This window comes from Pimephales promelas, chromosome 23 (genome assembly GCF_988280905.1).
Source record: "Pimephales promelas chromosome 23, fPimPro1.hap1.1, whole genome shotgun sequence".
In the NCBI taxonomy this organism is placed as follows: domain Eukaryota; kingdom Metazoa; phylum Chordata; class Actinopteri; order Cypriniformes; family Leuciscidae; genus Pimephales; species Pimephales promelas.
The window spans coordinates 1,798,349-1,818,810 of NC_142791.1; the positions used below are offsets into that span (position 1 = coordinate 1,798,349).

At 36.9% G+C, this 20,462-nt stretch overlaps 4 protein-coding genes across 4 annotated transcripts; all 4 read right to left on the minus strand.

Moving 5' to 3' along the window:
• Positions 1-2,019: 2,019 nt before the first annotated feature.
• Positions 2,020-3,274, minus strand: or80a13 (odorant receptor, family 80, subfamily A, member 13). Its single transcript, XM_039678119.2, has one exon. The coding sequence runs from the start codon at positions 2,977-2,979 to the stop codon at positions 2,020-2,022; it is 960 nt and encodes a 319-aa protein (XP_039534053.2). The 5' UTR covers positions 2,980-3,274.
• Positions 3,275-7,564: 4,290 nt separating this feature from the next.
• On the minus strand, positions 7,565-8,524 carry LOC120481779 (olfactory receptor 6N1). Its single transcript, XM_039675593.2, has one exon. It carries the CDS (start codon positions 8,522-8,524, stop codon positions 7,565-7,567), a length of 960 nt encoding a protein of 319 aa, XP_039531527.2.
• A 3,584-nt stretch (positions 8,525-12,108) lies between these two features.
• On the minus strand, positions 12,109-13,090 carry LOC120481630 (olfactory receptor 6N1-like). Its single transcript, XM_039675373.2, has one exon. It carries the CDS (start codon positions 13,084-13,086, stop codon positions 12,109-12,111), a length of 978 nt encoding a protein of 325 aa, XP_039531307.2. The 5' UTR covers positions 13,087-13,090.
• Positions 13,091-16,970: 3,880 nt separating this feature from the next.
• On the minus strand, positions 16,971-17,948 carry LOC120481919 (olfactory receptor 6N1-like). Its single transcript, XM_039675795.2, has one exon. The coding sequence runs from the start codon at positions 17,946-17,948 to the stop codon at positions 16,971-16,973; it is 978 nt and encodes a 325-aa protein (XP_039531729.2).
• Positions 17,949-20,462: the final 2,514 nt, after the last annotated feature.

Genomic DNA, 20,462 nt, shown 5'->3' on the forward strand with positions numbered 1-20,462 from the left:
CTGAACTATTGCCTCTAGTGGCCAAAAATTGTGTTGCAAGTGCCAGAGTGGCACACCTGAAACCAATACAACTATTGTATTGTAATGCTTGATTCTGTCTGTTTGTTACCAACATCCGGATGAAGGCCAGTGGGACGATATGCGTTGGTGTTTTAATGTTTTAGCCCTCAACAAAGTAAAGGATTTTAAAATTTTATAACCTACTGAGTGCCTGGACTTGGATTTTTTCCAATCTTTTTTATGAACATTTAACCCTCCCAAGAGCACCAGATGATACAAGGGATACCAGCAGCGCTCCAGCTTCCCTTTGTCTAATATTGCTGCCTTATTTAAAATGCCGGTTTGAAGTGGTGCGAGTAAAACCGGAGGGGTAACAGAAGTACCTCGGTATAAAGACTGCACCAAATGATAAATAAATAAATATTATTTATCTGTAGAGCTTTTTTATAGACTGTTCTATAAATCTAATCATTATCAATGTAATATTATTAGAATACTTTAAGTCCCATTTGAGTGAGATTGCTCAAGGGCAAAAGGGTGCCAAGGGTTTAATACACTAATGATCTAAGATAATTGAATAATACAGTAGATTGTGTGTCAATAATATCTTTGTTGGGAAAACAATGAATTTACTGTTTATTAATATAGCCATGCATGCTCATACTGTTGCAGCTTCTTTATTGTCTACAAGGTCCACTCACTCCAATGATGATAACTAACTCTAAAGGCCTCTACTTTGCTCAATTACAGGTTCATAATTTTGTTTAGGGGGTATATTTAGCATAATTTAAATTTGCATTGTTGCTGCATGTGTTTTCACCCTCTGTCTCTGTTTTAGTTTTGGTTAGTCACCTCTGTTGTGATTAGTCTATTGTCGGGAAGGTAACTCCACTTATACCATAACTGGCGAGTCCCGAGGCTTATGGGGCACTGAAAATCCTACTGTAACTATGCCAACTAACTTTAGTCAGTCCAGTTTGTGGGAGAGAAACAGCCTGACTGTGCCGCTTGCATGTCCCCCATCATGATTGTAATTTTTTCACATAATTCCCCGGTGATCAGTTCTGTACAGATTTTGGTGATCTGAATTGAGCCTATTGACTAATGCTGCAGAATGCCTTTATTATTTTCACTTTTTGAACCGACTTTAAAAAGTGTGATTAAAAAATGAATAACTGTAATTATTTAAATTTAAATTGATTCAAATTAGAACCATATTACTGTATATTTTTACAGTTTAGAAAGATGTATCAGAAAACAAGAAATGCATTCTGAACTTCTTAAATATTTTACACAATTATTACATTCACAAAAAAAGTATATTGTATATTATATTTTGCAATAATGATCTAAATATTTATATAAAAATGTATTAGGGTCCCCTGGAATCATTTCCGTTGTGGTTTTTGCTACTTGCAGCAAGTTTTTAAGTATTTGGAAACAACCGGCCACCATAGAAAGTATACAACACAACTGAATAGGCAAATTTGAAGGGTTTATTTTCTCAAAAACATTTAGATGTTTATTGTCAAATTATACATTTCTAAAATAACATTAGAACTGATGACTTTTATTAAAATAAAAAAAAGTTTTTTTTCGCTTAAAGGTTTGTAATAATTATTTTTTTTTACAATAGTGTCCTTTCTGATGGACTTGATTGTTCTCCTCATATCATAACAGACATGAAACAACAAATCTGAAAAAGTATTTACTGTACAAAGTAAATTTGTTATTACAATAATTATGATATTTTAATATTATTTAAGGTGTGGGACAAAGTACAAATTTGTAACAAAGATTTTTTTCTGCTGCAGCTATAGAGCAATCTCCTCTAGAAAGATGTTCTGTTGTACATTACATCATGAATTTCATCAAATACTGTCCATTACACTACAATGTATCAACGAGTCTATGCTTTGGCATAATCTATCAGTTGAGCAGGAGCATCACGAAAGACATTATTGAAAAGCAAAACAGACAGCAATCACAATCAGACATGAGAGTGAAAATAATAATCTATTATGATAAACCCTTTAAATGATTTGGTGCAACTTTTTTGTGCAAAAATAAATCTGCTAATCGTTTCCTGATCTCTTTAGTCCTGGTGCAATAAACAGCTGGGTTTATTAGGGGGGGAATTAATGAGGAAAATATTAATATTGCATTTCTCTCTGTTAAAGTAAGCACAACTCCTATTCGAGTTAGTAACGCAGAGACCATTTTCGGTGCATAATAACTAAACAAGACAATTAGATGACTCAAACAAGTGTTGATCATTTGCTTTTTGCTTGCATTATTGGAAAGTTTAGTCACACTATATGCCAAAACAGCATAAGTGCACATAATAAATGGAAACTGTCCACAGAACCACCACAGATTAATCATCGCAGGTAAGAAAAAATATGGTTCAGGATTTACACAAGCTGCTCTAATCATGGATGGATAATCACAGAAGACATATCTGATAACAGGCTGACAGTATGGAAGATTGTCTGCTGTAGAAGTCAAAACACCCATTAGAGTGATAGTAATGAGCCAAGTCAGAAAAATGAGCAGAAACGTTCGTGCATTTGTCACAATACTGTGATACCTTAAAGGAAGTCTAATTGCAATAAGTCGGTCAATTGCCATTAATGTCAGAGCCATGCATACTGTGAAATCACCAAGATGATAGAAGAACATCCTTGAGATACACGAGTAGTATGACACAGTTTTAATCTCAGCCAGCAGCACTGAGATCATGGTTGTGCTGCAGGTAGACGAGTACATTATGTCAACAACAGCTAGATTACAGATTAATATGTACATTGGTTTATGTAAATGTCTGTCAGTCAAGATGATACACAGATTGATGCTGTTCCCAAGCAATATGAGCATGTAGGTTATTAAGATGAGGAATCCGAGGAGCTTTTGGTTCTGCAGGTGATCAAATCCAGTGATGATGAAGCTGTCTACATTATTCACAGTGTAGTTTGCCATTTTCCATCCACTGATAAAGAAATAGACACAAGCACATTAAAATACACTATCAACCAGGGACAAGACAAAGTCAATTAAAGTCTTGATGTACTCATATATGCACAGGAAAAAAGCTCCCGTGAAGGAAAAGATGCAGACAGTGTCTGTTACAGCAAGGTGATGAAAACTGGAGTATAGTTTCAAAAGAAATACAAAAAGAGTTTCAGTCATGTTAAAGAGTAAATATGAATAACATTTTTCTTCAGGCGTTTTTCTTTAGATACTCAGTGAATATTAAAATAGCATGCAAGATATTCTGAGATGTTCTTCTCATCCAGTACAGACTGATGTCCTGCCTTTTATAGTTTTATGGTGTGACCGATCCGTCATGGTTTCTTAGCAGCCGTGATTAAACATGGGAATTTGTTCAAAACACAATAGTTCATAACAGTTCAAGGCTGATAATAAACAAGCCATATTGTTCAACATGAATCTGAGACAAGTTTTGTAATAAATATTTTTTTGAAATATTTATTTAGCAGTTTTTGTATTTGTTTTCTATGTTTAGCATAGACCCTGATATAGTATCTACACAGCCTATTACATTATCTTAGTCTAGGTTGATTTCATTATTATTGAATGAGATTAATATGTTCAGTGCCATCACACTGATTAAATACAATGACCTCATTTCACATCATAACGCACATTTAATTCAGCATGATTTCTGTTGATGAATCAATATTTCCAAAATCATGCATGTAGCAGTCAACTATAAGACTCGCTAATGGCAATATTATTTTTCACCACAGACGTCAAACCGTGTCCAAATACTTAAGGGACCAATTTTTTAATGTTTCAATGAAAGCAGAGTTAGGGTGTGATGGCGTTTAAGGGCGATTATCAATGCATAAAGCATAAAATGGTGTTCTTTTTGGCAGAGCTTACACTTGCATAAGGGTTACATAAGTACCTCGGTATAAAGACTGCACCAAATAATAAATAAATATTATTTATCTGTTGAGCTTTTTTATGGATAATATTATATTTAAATGTTCTATTTAAATCTAATCATCATCAATATAACATTATTAGAACACTTCAAGTCCCATTTGAGTGACATTGCTCAGGGGCAAAAGGGTGCCAAGGGTTTAATACACTAATGATCTAAGATAATTGAATAAAACAGTAGATTGTGTCAATAATGTCTATGTTGGGAAAACAATGAATGATTGTGTCAATAATGTCTTTGTTGGGAAAACAATGAATGAAAACAATGAATTTACTGTTTAATAATACAGCCATGCATGCTCATTAGAGAACTCTAGTTTCTTATTTCTACAGCTTCTTTATTGTCTACAAGGCCAACATGACATCATGACTGAAGCGTAAACATACACGCCACTTTCGAATTCAAGTGGCGTGTTATCTCTACGCATTTTGAGCTATCTGCGTGTATGCGTGTTTGTCTACGCCATTAACGTCCGCGTCATTCCGCGTGTCTGTACACGCCGTCAAATGTCCGAGCGAAACGAAGCAAAATGTACATCTACATCTGGGGAGCGATCTTTTTTTTTTCCTAGGATGGTAAGGGAACCGTCATAAATGCCATTAACCCCAGTGACGGTTGGGTTTAGGGACGGGGTTGAGGTAAGTCATATATTTATATATACTGTAATAACGTTAAGTCAACGGCGTTCATAAACACGCTGAAAAGCAGTTATGCGTCTGATAGCACACCAAAAATAGAAAAAACTAATTGGCGTGTCATACTCGTGCTACTTCATGAGATCAGTCTGACAAGGCCCATTCACTCCAATGACGATAACATAATAACTATAATTAAAGTTTTAACCCTTTCACACGTAAGTTTAAAATATTCTAACTGACCCCCCAGCGTGAGTTTTTCAAGGCGACTGTTATTTCAGACTGATCTCATGAAGTAGCGTGTGTATGACACGCCAATTCGTATTTCCATTTTTGGCGTGCTATCAAGACGCATAATCGCCTTTCAGCGTGTTAATGAACGCCGTTGACTTAACGTTATATAAATATGTGACTTACCTCAACCCCGCCTCTAAACCTAACCGTCACTGGGGTTAATGGCATTTATGACTGTTCCCTTACCATCCTAGGTAAAAAAAAGATATGACTTACCTCAACCCCATCCCTAAACTTAACCGTCACTGGGGTTAATGGCATTTATGACTGGAGATTTGACTGCGTGTACAGACACGCGGAATGACGCGGATGTTAATGGCGTAGACATATACGCATACACGCGGATGGCTCAAAATGCGTAGAGATAACACACCACGTGACTCGCAAGTGGCGTATATGTTTATGCAAAAGTCATGATGTCATGTTGCTTATTTAGAACTTGCCACTTTAATGTTTCCATGGTGACGCGTCATTGCTTGTCACGTGACACAGCACAACCAGAACAGAGCGCGGAATGAATGATGATCTGATTTTATGTCATTTTTCCTTTTTTATTAAAAATATTACAAAATGTATTAGCTCTATCATGAAACACTGATATTCCGATTGTCAAATATGTGCAAGTGGATGGGTTTTGTTGTTTAGACAACTTTATAACGATCGCGTTAGTTGAGCTGTATGCACAATAGGCGGTGCCATTTTAGTTTCTTTTTCAGTTCAGAGAATCGGATCTGTTGGATTTATAACGTCAGTTCCTCCACTTCTCACGAAATACATGATAGTAAGTGACTAGTGAACTGGGAGAAGAATAGGGTCAAATGTTAAGCTACTTACACAATGTGTATCTGATATGAATAAAACGTGTCGTCTTATTATAATTGAAAGGATTATTATTGCTGCTTCCATAGACATCTGTGTGTATTTTACAAACTCAAAATCATTGTTTTGCTAGTACATATGTGTATTTAAATGTCTGAAACCTAAAATAAACGTTATGTGGTTGAGAACACTCAATAGTTGTGATATATGACAGCACTGAGTGTGTCTGTCTCTGGCTGAGCGCCAGCAAGTTTGAATTTAGCAGTTGCTGACGTGTGCACTGAACGTTATAATCACACCGGTGTGATCGTACGCGTGAAAGGGTTAAAGGCCTCTATTTTGCTCAATTACAGGTTCATAATTTTATTTCGGGGGTGTATTTAGCATAATTTTGCATTGTTGCTGCATGTGTTCACCTGTCTCTGTTTTAGTTTTGGTTAGTCACCTCTGTTGTGATTAGTTTGTTGTTGGGAAGGTAACTCCACTTATACCATAACTGACGAGTCCCGAGGTTTATGGGTCACTGAAAATCCTACTATAACTATGCCAACTAACTTTATTCAGTCAAGTTGGTGGGAGAGAAACAGCCTGACTGTTCAGCCCCCATTTTTCACATTTTTCCCCGGTGATCAGTTCGGCACAGATTTTGATCTTAATTGAGCCTAGTGACTAATGCTGCAGAATGCCTTTTTTATTTTCACTTTTTGTATCGACTTTAAACAATTAATAATTGTAATTATATATTTAAATTAAATTGATTCAAACTAGAACCATATTACTGTATATTTTTACAGTTTAGAAAGACCAAATGTATCAGAAAACAAGAAATGCATTCTGAACTTCTTAAATATATTATTACATTCACAAAAAAGTATATTGTACATTTATATTTTGCAATATTGATCTAAATATTTATATGAAAATTTATTGGGGTCCCCTGGAAACATTTCCGTTGTGGTTTTTGCTACTTGCAGTTTTTAAGTATTTGGAAACAACTGGACGTGTGTTGTAAAACTGATGAAGATGTTTTCTTAATCTTGATCTCTCTCGGCCACCATAGAAAGTGTCTATACATCACAACTGAATAGGCAGATTTGAAGGATTTATTTTCTCAAAAAGATTTAGATTTTTATTGTCAAATTATACATTTCTAAAATAACTTTAGAACTGATGACTTTTATTAAAATAAAAAAAAGTTAAAGGTTTGTAATAATTTTTTTTTTACAATAGTGTCCTTTCTGATGGCCTTGATTGTTCTCCTCATATCATAACAGACATGAAACAACAAATCTGACAAAGTATTTACTGTACAAAGTAAATTTGTTATTATAATAATTATGATATTTTTAATATTATTTAAGGTGTGGGACAAAGTACAAATTTGTAACAAAGATTTTTTCTGCTGCAGCTATAGACCATTTTGCAAGATGTAACACTGGTCCAGAAGCACTTCCTGTTTCAGTTTTTTAACACTATATAAAAGCTGGGATAAAATACAACCAACAGAACATATAAAACTGAATCAAAAAGTTAAACAAAAATCTTTAAGATGTTTTCTTTACATGTGAAATAAAGAAAACAGTTACAAACTGAAACAGGAAGTGCTTATGGACCAGTGTTGTTTACATCTTGTGAAATGGTCTATTGTGCAATCTCCTCTAGAAAGATGTTCTGTTGTACATTACATCATGAATTTCATCAAATACTGTCCATTACACTACAATGTATCAACGAGTCTATGCTTTGGCATAATCTATCAGTTGAGCAGGAGCATCACAAAAGACATTATTAAAAAGCAAAACAGACAGCAATCACAATCAGACATGAGAGTGAAAATAATAATCTATTATGATAAACCCTTTAAATGATTTGGTGCAACTTTTTTGTGCAAAAATAAATCTGCTAATCGTTTCCTGATCTCTTTAGTCCTGGTGCAATAAACAGCTGGGTTTATTAGGGGGGGAATTAATGAGGAAAATATTAATATTGCATTTCTCTCTGTTAAAGTAAGCACAACTCCTATTCGAGTTAGTAACGCAGAGACCATTTTCGGTGCATAATAACTAAACAAGACAATTAGGTGACTCAAACAAGTGTTGATCATTTGCTTTTTGCTTGCATTAATGGAAAGTTTAGTCACACTATACGCCAGAACAGCATAAGTGCACAAAATAAATAATAACTGTCCACAGAACCACCACAGATTAATCATCGCAGGTAAGAAAAAATATGGTTCAGGATTTACACAAGCTGCTCTAATCATGGATGGATAATCACAGAAGACATATCTGATAACAGGCTGACAGTATGGAAGATTGTCTGCTGTAGAAGTCAAAACACCCATTAGAGTGATAGTAATGAGCCAAGTCAGAAAAATGAGCAGAAACGTTCGTGCATTTGTCACAATACTGTGATACCTTAAAGGAAGTCTAATGGCAAGAAGTCGGTCAATTGCCATTAATGTCAGAGCCATGCATACTGTGAAATCACCAAGATGATAGAAGAACATCCTTGAGATACACGAGTAGTATGACACAGTTTTAATCTCAGCCAGCAGCACTGAGATCATGGTTGTGCTGCAGGTAGAGGAGTACATTATGTCAACAATGGCTAGATTACAGATTAATATGTACATTGGTTTATGTAAATGTCTGTCAGTCAAGATGATACACAGATTGATGCTGTTCCCAAGCAATATGAACATGTAGGTTATTAAGATGAGGAATCCGTGGAGCTTTTGGTTCTGCAGGTGATCAAATCCAGTGATGATGAAGCTGTCTACATTATTCACAGTGTAGTTTGCCATTTTCCATCCACTGATAAAGAAATAGACACAAGCACATTAAAATACACTATCAACCAGGGACAAGACAAAGTCAATTAAAGTCTTGATGTACTCATATATGCACAGGAAAAAAGCTCCCGTGAAGGAAAAGATGCAGACAGTGTCTGTTACAGCAAGGTGATGAAAACTGGAAAAGTTGAAGTATAGTTTCAAAAGAAATACAAAAAGAGTTTCAGTCATGTTAAAGAGTAAATATGATTACTATTCTTCTTTAGCCGTTTTTCTTTAGATACTGAAAAACATTTGAATTTGTAGTCAGTGAATATTAAAATAGCATGCAAGAGATTCTGAGATGTTCTTCTCATCCAGTACAGACTGATGTCCTGCTTTTTATAGTTTTATGGTGTGACGGATACGTCATGGTTTCTTAGCAGCTGTGATTAAACATGGGAGTTTGTTCAAAAACACAATAGTTCATAACAGTTCAAGGCTGATAATATACAAGCCATACACTCTTAGAAGAAAAGGTTCTATATAGAACCTTAAAAGGTTCTATCAGCGCTACGTATTTGGAACCCCTAAAAGGTTCTATACACTCTTAAAAAAAAGGTTCCTCTGGGTTCTATATAGAACCCTGGGGTTCCATACTTGGCCAATAGAACCTTTTACAAAAAAAAAAGGTTCTATATCTGGTTCTAATCATGTTTATTTTGATCAGAAATCACGATTAATTATCACGATTATTTGTTGATTTTAACCAAAACAAATGTTATTTTCACAGGCTAATTATAACCGCTTTCACATCCATATTTTGCTACATTCCTGCTAATTCCTTGGGAACATTTAATATGCAGAAATATTATTGAACTGTGTTGTATTATTTTCATGTTATCACTGTGAAGCTGCTTTGATACAATCTGTATTGTAAAAAGCGATATATAAATAAATGTGACTTGACTTGACACAAGTTGTACCAGTTGTACGCTGGAAATTTGGTGCATGCACTTTTGATAAATGAGGGCCAATTTGCTGTTTTACTTTCACTGTTACAAATTTCTGAACATTCAGCAATTTTAATATAGCACAAAAGATAGGCCATTTAATCTATATCACAAATAAGTGGCCATTTTCAAATGATGGCGGTCAAGAACGTGCTGAAGCACCCGTTCATAAAGGATCAGTCCGTTCAGACAACATGTCAGTGGTGTCCTATGTGAATTGTCTGGGCGGTGTCAGATCCAGGAAGCTCTGCAATCTAACAGAGCACCTACTCACGTGGTCTCAGCATCACCTGCGCTCGCTCAGAGCTGCGCATGTGCCAGGCCACCTGAACGATGGCCCAGACAAATTAACCAGGGACAATGTTCCCCTGGGGAATGGTCCCTGCTCCTCCAAACAGTCCAGGAATTATGGCTCCTGTTCAGCAAAGCGGGAATCTCTTGGTTATAGAACCTGAAAAAGTTAAAGTCGCAAAGCCAACCTATTTGCGTCAAGACAACGCTCACTGCCCGATGTTCTTTTAAAAGAACGAGGACGTACTGGCCCAAATCTGGCACAGCCGCCCGCTACATGCCTTCCCTCGGTTCTCTCTATTGCCACAGGTAATCAAGAGGGTCTGGGAAACACACCACTTGGTGCTTTCCTCTCTCAAGCTTGCGGCTCAATCTGGCATGCCCATCCAGAACGCTGGTCTCTGCACACATGGTTGAACAATGGGTACCCGTTGCCCTGCCAGGCTAGTTTCACGTGTCTTAGCTCTTCTGGTTGAGTTGCACCAGTGGGTATGTGCTATATGCTTATACAGACCGGTGGCCCTGCTCTGTATTCCCTATGAGTGCTTTACAAGTGCTTGCCACCTTATTTTACCACTTACCACTTACCAGAAACCCTGGGACTCATGAGTGGATGCTTGGCGCACAAGATGTTGACAAAGGGTTCCCGTAGCGTAAGCTAACTTAAGCAATACTAGAGAACCTCTCGTAAGAGAACGTATCGGTTACCTAACGTAAGCTCAGTTCTCTCTAGAAGAGGGAACGACTATAGCATAACCTGCTCGCGTGCAGCCTATGAGCTTAAATGTTTTTTTCTCGAGGGACAACCCTGGTGGTAGGGCTGCACGGTTAATCGAATTTTTATCACGACCACGATTTTGGCTTCCCACGATCAAATTCGCGTGATCGAGCGATATTTAAAATGCGTTGTTCTGTTCACAGAACGCTCCGTTTAAAAGTTTTTTTTTTGCAAAGCCAATCTAGTGCTCCATAAACCACTGTCTGATCACGTGCCTCCATGAGCCCCAGTGCGCGAGAGAGACGAAGAGCGCGCTCGAAAGTGCGGGAGAGATAGCTACCGAGTGTGTATGCGCGCGAGAGAGAACGAGTGACAATGCGCGTGAGAGACCGAGTGTAAGCATTAGTAAATTACATTAATGAATTGGTACTCCATAGTTATATATAATTACAATATAAGAGGCATGAAAGTTCGATTAATGGACTCCAAAAATCAGTAGGCCTAGGCCTACTACAAACGTCTTGTTTTGAACGATTGTTTAATAAATAGAAATAATTCTATCACATAAACTTTACATATAGAGGATTAAATAGATTCAGTTTATGCAGTAAGATTTCACAACTAATCACTGACACTGTACCACAACATTTTACATTTCTTAAGCGCCGAATAACAATGACTCATTAATCGAACTTCCATGCATAGTTCTGCCTTGACATGTTCTCATTTAGTTGCATTCTGTTATGGAATATTTGTTTTTTATTGATTGTATATTTTGCACGTTTTATTCACATCCATTTTGCAGGTCCAATGCAAGTTTATATTTTGCTTCCTAAAATATATTTACACAATGGAAATGTAAAATAGTGCCCTGTTGAAGTTTTGCTACATTTTATTTATTGTTTTCTTTATTTTTCTTTATTCTTTAAGGAGATGCACTGAATTTTGGTGAATAAGAGGACCTATTTTATTTTTATGCACATAGTTGTACATTAGCAGGAATGTAGCACAATATGGATGTGAAAGCAGTTATAATTAGCCTATGTGACAATAAAATTAGTTTTGGTTAAAATCAACAAATAACCGTGATAATTAATCGTGATCTCAATATTGATCAAAATAATCGTGATTATCATTTTGGCCCAAATCGTGCAGCCCTATCTGGTGGCTAGTTCCAATAACTGGACTTTAGGCCTATAGTATCCAAATAGCAAGCTGATTTTTCCATGTAGGTTGTAGTTCTAAAGATTCAGTTGTATCTTATAGCAAGTTACATTTAGTTAGCCGGCTAAAGTTGCCCAATATTGGAACATATCTACAATGTTTTTTTCCTTACACAAGGATCCACATAATCATCCATTAATAACTAGGCAGATAAGTGGTTTAGATCCCAGTGCACAAATGTTTTAATAGAATTAATAATTGATATGTTTGGGCTAAGAGACACCAGAAGAATTTTGTTTATTATGATTATTCTTATTATTAATGCTACACATACAAAGGATTATTCATGCTTCACATACAAAGATGGGATATACAATGCATCTATAAACGGTTTTGTTTAATAACTCTTTGTCAATCCATAGAAAGTCTTTCTATTTAGATGATAAAGCTATTGATATTGACTTTAAATGATTTGGTACTATTTTTTTGTGCATAAATATATGTGCTAATCGTTTCCTGATCTCCTTAGTCCTGGTGCAATAAACCGTGGGATTTATCAAGGGAGGAACAAGAGAGGCTATAATCCAAAATGCGTTTCGCTCTGTTAAAGTTAGCACAACTCCTATTGGAGTTAGTAACCCAGAGACTAGCTTTGGTGCATAAAAACTGAGCAGAACAATGAGGTGACTCAAACAAGTGTTGATCATTTGCTTTCTGTTTGAGTTGTTGGAGAGTTTGGTCACATAATATGCCAGAACAGCATAAGTGCACATTATAAAGGGAAATTGTCCACACATTGGCCACAGACTTAACATTAAAGGTAAGAAAAAATATGGTTCAGGATTCACACAAGCAGCTCTAATCATGGCAGCATATTCACAAAAGACATATCTGATAACAGGCTGACAGTATGGGACACTGTCTAACACTGATATCAAATAACCTAGTACAGCAAAACCATTGATCCAGGTCACAAAAATAAGCAGAAGGGTTCGAGAATTTGTTACAATGCTGTGATACCTTAATGGTAGTGTAATCGCAATAAGTCGGTCAATTGCCATTAATGTCAGAGCCATGCACTCTGTGTATTCAGCAAGTTGATATAAGTATGTCCTTGAGATACACGAGTAGTATGACACAGTTTTAATCTCAGCCAGCAGCACTGAGATCATGGTTGTGCTGCAGGTAGAGGAGAACATTATGTCAACAACGGCTAGATTACAGATTAATAGGTACATTGGTTTATGCAAATGTCTGTCAGTCAAGATGATACACAGATTGATGCTGTTCCCAAGCAATGTGAGCATGTAGGTTATTAAGATGAGGAATCCGAGGAGCTTTTGGTTCTGCAGGTGATCAAATCCAGTGATGATGAAGCTGTCTACATTTTTCACAGTGTAGTTTGCCATTTTCCATCCACTGATAAAAAAATAACACAAGACAAGTGTTGACACAAGCACATTAAAATACACTATCAACAAAGGACAAGACAAAGTCAATTAAAGTCTTGATGTACTCATATATGCACAGGAAAAAAGCTCCTGTGAAGGAAAAGATGCAGACAGTGTCTGTTACAGCAAGGTGATAAAAACTGGAAAAGTTGAAGTAAAGTTTCAAAAGAAATACAAAAAGAGTTTCAGTCATGTTAAAGAGAAAATATGAATAACATTTTTCTTCAGGCGTTTTTCTTTAGATACTCAGTGAATATTAAAATAGCATGCAAGATATTCTGAGATGTTCTTCTCATCCAGTACAGACTGATGTCCTGCTTTTTATAGTTTTATGGTGTGACCGATCCGTCATGGTTTCTTAGCAGCCGTGATTAAACATGGGAATTTGTTCAAAACACAATAGTTCATAACAGTTCAAGGCTGATAATAAACAAGCCATATTGTTCAACATAAATCTGAGACAAGTTTTGTAATAAATATTTTTTTAAATATTTATTTAGCAGTTTTTGTATTTGTTTTCTATGTTTAGCATAGACCCTGGTATAGTATCTACGTTGCCTATTACATTATCTTAGCCTAGGTTGATTTCATTATTATTGAATGAGATTAATATGTTCAGTGCCATCACACTGATTAAATACAATGACCTCATTTCACATCATAACGCACATTTAATTCAGCATTATTTCTGTTGATGAATCAATATTTCCAAAATCATGCATGTAGCAATCCACTACAAGACTCGCTAATGGCAATATTATTTGTCACCACAGATGTCAAACCTTGTAGGTAAATACTTAAGGGGCCGATTTTTTTTAATGTTTTAATGGAAGCAGAGTTAGGATGAAGAGTTAGGATGCAGCGTTTCTAAACTTCTCTGTTTTAGGTCTCGTTTTAGTCTGGACAGGAGGTGTAAATGTAGCAAAAGGTCTCGCAGTAGTGTGGATGGGGCATCAGACGATGAAACAAACTAAGGACAACACCTGATCCTGCAGTTTGAGGGTTAGGTGTGGGGCCAACATCCACACCCTGTAAAAAAACACAATTCTGTTACAGAATCTGAAAAAATGACAAATAACAACACAGAGCCTGCAGTGGACCTGAGCCAAACAGCACAGCCAACATGGGGGTTACGCGTGGGGCCTACGCAGGTAGAACAAAAATGGCTGAGAGATTAAAGGTTGATTCTGTCAGTTCTGTATGATCTTTCTGATGAGGGTTATGCTGCGTGAGGAACGTTGCTGAGGACGTTGACATGTCAGGTCGGCTACAAAATACGATTTAGTGGTCAATAGTTCAATGTCTACCTTCAATTTAAAGGTGCCATCTAGGATAAAAAATCAAATCATAGACCATATTCCATAACAGATGAGGGCAGTATACCTCCAGAAAAATACCTCCGTGGCCGTGCGCACTCATGTCTTCAAACAACACGGGTGAGTGGGTCTCCCTCGCGCATATTAATCAGTAAAACTAATAGTAAGGTTGGAAGACTGCAGTTTCACGTGGATCATTTGGAGATTTTCAGAGTTTAGAGACTAAATGAACAACATCTCAATACTAAATTATAAAGGCCGTCTCATAGACAAGCCGGTGCATTTCGTTGATATGGGAAAATTAAAGCCCAGGCATTTTTAGTTTATGGTTTTCGTTTTGTTCATGTTACATTTTTATCATTAGTTTGAATTAATTTGACAGACAGCATTCCCTGATGTGGACCAAGCTAGCACATTTCAGAGCTGCCAACTCTCACGAATTCACCGTGAGACACAACTTTTCACACACTCTCACGCCACATCCATTTTGTCATGCACAGAAAAGGACACGGAGACCGATGTCAGCTCTCAGAGCTCTCCGATTCTGTTAATTTTATTACGCAATTCAAACAATAAATGCAGTTTTGGCGCTTGTAAATGTTAAACGACAGATCCCTAGCGCACGTGAACCGATCATCTCTACTAGCTAATGGTAAAAGAACACGAACACTGTTGAAAGATATGTTACAACTTACCAAAATGTATGCCTCATGCATAATATCAACCAAAAATATTTTGTACTCATCCCTGAACTGAAATTTAGTAGCGGGCCGTATTTCCACACGACATCACGACATGACATCAGGTTCAAGTACACACAAGCCGGCGCGAGCGCGACTTACTCGTGTTACTGCAGTTTGGCTGGTGGTAACGTTGCCCGCCCGCATACCGCCTCCCATGGCCGGAACTGGTATTACGACACCTGCCGGGCCGGGGCTAATAATTTAGCATGCTAATTTAGGTTATATCTCGGCAGCACTATAACTTGCCAGTTTTTTAATGACATCATTGCACTTATTTCTTCTCATTCTTTTGATGTGTGTAGCTCATTTTTTGGATATTTATACCTCAATTATTCCATATGGCACCTTTAATTGTATTAACTGCCCTCATAAACGTTAGAAAGTCATGGAAATAAAAAATGACATGACAACTTATTGTTATAAAATCAATATTTATTTTATTAAAAGTTAAGTTGATTTTTTAAGTTGGGGCGGCAGTGGCTCAGTGGTTCATGTGGGTTGTCTACAAACCGAAGGGTTGGTGGTTCAATCCTCGGTTCCACCTGACCAAGTGTCGAGGTGTCCATGAGCAAGACACCTAACCCCAGCTGCTCCCGACGAGCTGGCTGGCGCCTTGTATGGCTGACACCGCCGTTGGTGTATGAATGTGTGTGTGAATGGGTGAATGTGAGGCAATATGTAAAGCGCTTTGGTGGCCATTAGGTCTATGAAAGCGCTATATAAATGCAGTCCATTTACCATTTACCATTTAATAATTCCGGGGCCAATAATAGAATAATCCGGGAATAATTCAAGAAATAAGATTTCACAACTAATCACTGACACTGTACCACAACATTTTACATTTCTTAAGTGCCGAACAACAATGACTCATTAATCGAACTTCCATGCATAGTTCTGCCTTGACATGTTCTCATTTAGTTACATTCTGTTATGGAATATTTGTTTTTTATTGATTGTATATTTTGCGCGTTTTATTCACATCCATTATGCAGGTCCAATGCAAGTTTATATTTGCTTCCTAAAATATATTTACACAATGGAAATGTAAAATAGTGCCCTGTTGAAGTTTTGTTACATTTTATTTATTGTTTTCTATATTTTTCTTTATTCTTTAAGGAGATGCACTGAATTTTGGTGAATAAGAGGACCTATTTTATTTTTATGCACATAGTTGTACATTAGCAGGAATGTAGCACAATATGGATGTGAAAGCAGTTGTAATTAGCCTATGTGACAATAAAATTAGTTTTGGTTAAAATCAACAAATAATCGTGATAATTAATCGTGATCTCAATATTGATCAAAATAATCGTGATTATCATTTTGGGCCAAATCGTGCAGCCCTATCTGGTGGCCAGTTCCAATAACTGGACTTTAGGCCTATAGTATCCAAATAGCAAGCTGATTTTTCCATGTAGGTTGTAGTTCTAAAGATTCAGTTGTATTTTATAGCAAGTTACATTTAGTTAGCCGGCTAAAGTTGCCCAATATTGGGACATATCTACAATGTTTTTTTCCTAACACAAGGATCCACATAATCATCCATTAATAACTAAGCAGATAAGTGGTTTAGATCCCAGTGCACAAAGTTTTAATAGAATTAATAATTGATATGTTTGGGCTAAGAGACACCAGAAGAATTTTGTTTATTATGATTATTGTTATTATTAATGCTACACATACATAGGATTGTTCATGCTTCACATACAAAGATGGGATATATAATGCATCTATAAACAGTTTTGTTTAATAACTCTTTGTCAATGCATAGAAAGTCTTTCTATTTAGATGATAAAGCTTTTGATATTGACTTTAAATGATTTGGTACTATTTTTTTGTGCATAAATATATGTGCTAATCGTTTCCTGATCTCCTTAGTCCTGGTGCAATAAACTGTGGGATTTATCAAGGGAGGAACAAGAGAGGCTATAATCCAAAATGCGTTTCGCTCTGTTAAAGTAAGCACAACTCCTATTCGAGATTGTAACCCAGAGACTAGCTTTGGTGCATAATAACTGAGCAGAACAATGAGGTGACTCAAACAAGTGTTGATCATTTGCTTTCTGTTTGAGTTGTTGGAGAGTTTGGTCACATAATATGCCAGAACAGCATAAGTGCACATTATAAAGGGAAATTGGCCACACATTGCCCAAATATTTATCATTGCAGGAAAGAAAAAATATGGTTCAGGATTCACACAAGCAGCTCTAATCATGGCAGCATATTCACAAAAGACATATCTGATAACAGGCTGACAGTATGGGACACTGTCTAACACTGATATCAAAAAACCGTGTACAGCAAAACCATTGATCCAGGTCACAAAAATAAGCAGAAGGGTTCGAGAATTTGTTACAATGCTGTGATACCTTAATGGTAGTGTAATCGCAATAAGTCGGTCAATTGCCATTAATGTCAGAGCCATGCACTCTGTGTAATCACCAAGATGATAGAAGTATGTCCTTGAGATACACGAGTAGTATGACACAGTTTTAATCTCAGCCAGCAGCACTGAGATCATGGTTGTGCTGCAGGTAGAGGAGTACAATATGTCAACAACAGCTAGATTACAGATTAATATGTACATTGGTTTATGTAAATGTCTGTCAGTCAAGATGATACACAGATTGATGCCGTTCCCAAGCAATATGAACATGTAGGTTATTAAGACGAAGAATCCGAGGAGCTTTTGGTTCTGCAGGTGATCAAATCCAGTGATGATGAAGCTGTCTACATTATTCACAGTGTAGTTTGCCATTTTCCATCCACTGATAAAAAAATAGACACAAGCATATTAAAATACACTATCAACCAGGGACAAGACAAAGTCAATTAAAGTCTTGATGTACTCATATATGCACAGGAAAAAAGCTCCCGTGAAGGAAAAGATGCAGACAGTGTCTGTTACAGCAAGGTGATGAAAACTGGAGTATAGTTTCAAAAGAAATACAAAAAGAGTTTCAGTCATGTTAAAGAGTAAATATGAATAACATTCTTCTTCAGGCGTTTTTCTTTAGATACTCAGTGAATATTAAAATAGCATGCAAGATATTCTGAGATGTTCTTCTCATCCAGTACAGACTGATGTCCTGCTTTTTATAGTTTTATGGTGTGACCGATCCGTCATGGTTTCTTAGCAGCCGTGATTAAACATGGGAATTTGTTCAAAACACAATAGTTCATAACAGTTCAAGGCTGATAATAAACAAGCCATATTGTTCAACATAAATCTGAGACAAGTTTTGTAATAAATATTTTTTTGTAATATTTATTTAGCAGTTTTTATATTTGTTTTCTATGTTTAGCATAGACCCTGATATAGTATCTACACAGCCTATTACATTATCTTAGCCTAGGTTGATTTCATTATTATTGAATGAGATTAATATGTTCAGTGCCATCACACTGATTAAATACAATGACCTCATTTCACATCATAACGCACATTTAATTCAGCATTATTTCTGTTGATGAATCAATATTTCCAAAATCATGCATGTAGCAATCAACTACAAGACTCGCTAATGGCAATATTATTTGTCACAACAGACGTCAAACCGTATAGGTAAATACTTAAGGGGCCGATTTTTTTGATGTTTCAATGAAAGCAGAGTTAGGATGAAGAGTTAGGATGCAGCGTTTGTAAACTTCTCTGTTTCAGGTCTCGTTTTAGTCTGGACGGGAGGTGTAAATGTAGCAAAAGGTCTCGCAGTAGTGTGGATGGGGCATCAGACGATGAAACAAACTAAGGACAACACCTGATCCTGCAGTTTGAGAGTTAGGTGTGGGGCCAACATCCACACTCTGTAAAAAAACACAATTCTGTTACAGAATCTGAAAAAATGACAAATAACAACACAGAGCCTGCAGTGGACATGAGCCAAACAGCACAGCCAACATGGGCGTTACGCGTGGGGCCTACGCAGGTAGAGCAAAAATGGCTGAGAGATTAAAGGTTGATTCTGTCAGTTCTGTATGATCTTTCTGATGAGGGTTATGCTGCGTGAGGAACGTTGCTGAGGACGTTGACATGTCAGGTCGGCTAAAAAATGTGATATAGTGGTCAATAGTTCAATGTCTACCTCAATTTAATTGTATTAACTGCCCTCATAAACGTTAGAAAGTCATGGAAATAAAAAATGACATGACAACTTATTGTTATAAAATCACTATTTATTTTATTAAAAGTTAATAATTCAGGTTTGTTTATCAGTACCATAGCAACGCTCAACTTCCGCTGGAATTGTCGGATAGGAACCGTCCGTTGCTTTTCGCACGAGTTCAAATTTTTGAACGCATCCGGATGACCAACGGACACGATTTTCTTCGGACCGTTTCGGACCCATTCGCATGCGGTCTGCGAATCTCCATAGGAAATGAATGACTTCCGGTCGTTTCGCAGCCGCATCGGAGCTGATTTCTTTTCAACTGCCCGTGTGAAGGCGGCGTTACGATCAGAAAACTTTGTTGGATCTGAGAAACGCACTGTTGACCCCAGTTCTTCTGACCCCAGTTCTTCTGAGAATTCTAACTGAATTCTCTGACTTACTTTCCCATTTTGTGTCACTGTATGATCGTCTCCTCATACTTGGTGACTTCAATATTCATGTTTGTTGTCCGGCTAGACCTATGGTTCTCGAATTCTGTGATGTAGTACTGTAGATCTATACCCAACATATAGATAAGAAGCTCTTAAATTCTCCTTTGTTTAGAACAAAGATGTGACTATTCAACGGCAATGTCAAATTTGTTCGGTTGTATGGGTCAGAATGCTGGCGTGTCTTTAAGAGCAACATGAAGAAGATTGACGTATTCTACAAGAATTGCCTCAGGAGAATTTGCCATATCTTCTGGCCAGTGAGGAACTCAAATACTGAGTAATATAAGAAGACCTACTCGTATAGTGTGGTGATGAAGATCAAGCGCCGTTGAATGAAATTGCTTGGGCATGTCCCTGTCACTGGGGCGGTACCTTTTCAAAAGGTACACTTTTGTACCTAAAGGGTGCATATTGGTACCTTCATGGTACATATTTGTACAATTATGGTACCAATATGCACCCTTTAGGTACAAAAGTGTACCTTTTTGAAAAGGTACCGCCCCAGTGACGGCTTTTGTACCTTTTTTTCTGACAGTGTATAGGCTGCACCCTTTAGCATCCTTTGTAGCGTTCCTGCCTTCAATGCTGGTTTGAATCCCGCTTGAGGTGGTGCGATTAGAACTGAAGGGCTTACATAAGTACATTGGTATAAAGACTGCACCAAATGATAAA

Coding starts and splice junctions, on each gene's coding strand:
- or80a13 (XM_039678119.2), bottom strand. CDS start 2,979: ATGGCAAACTACACTGTGAATAATGTAGACAGCTTCATCATCACTGGA.
- LOC120481779 (XM_039675593.2), bottom strand. CDS start 8,524: ATGGCAAACTACACTGTGAATAATGTAGACAGCTTCATCATCACTGGA.
- LOC120481630 (XM_039675373.2), bottom strand. CDS start 13,086: ATGGCAAACTACACTGTGAAAAATGTAGACAGCTTCATCATCACTGGA.
- LOC120481919 (XM_039675795.2), bottom strand. CDS start 17,948: ATGGCAAACTACACTGTGAATAATGTAGACAGCTTCATCATCACTGGA.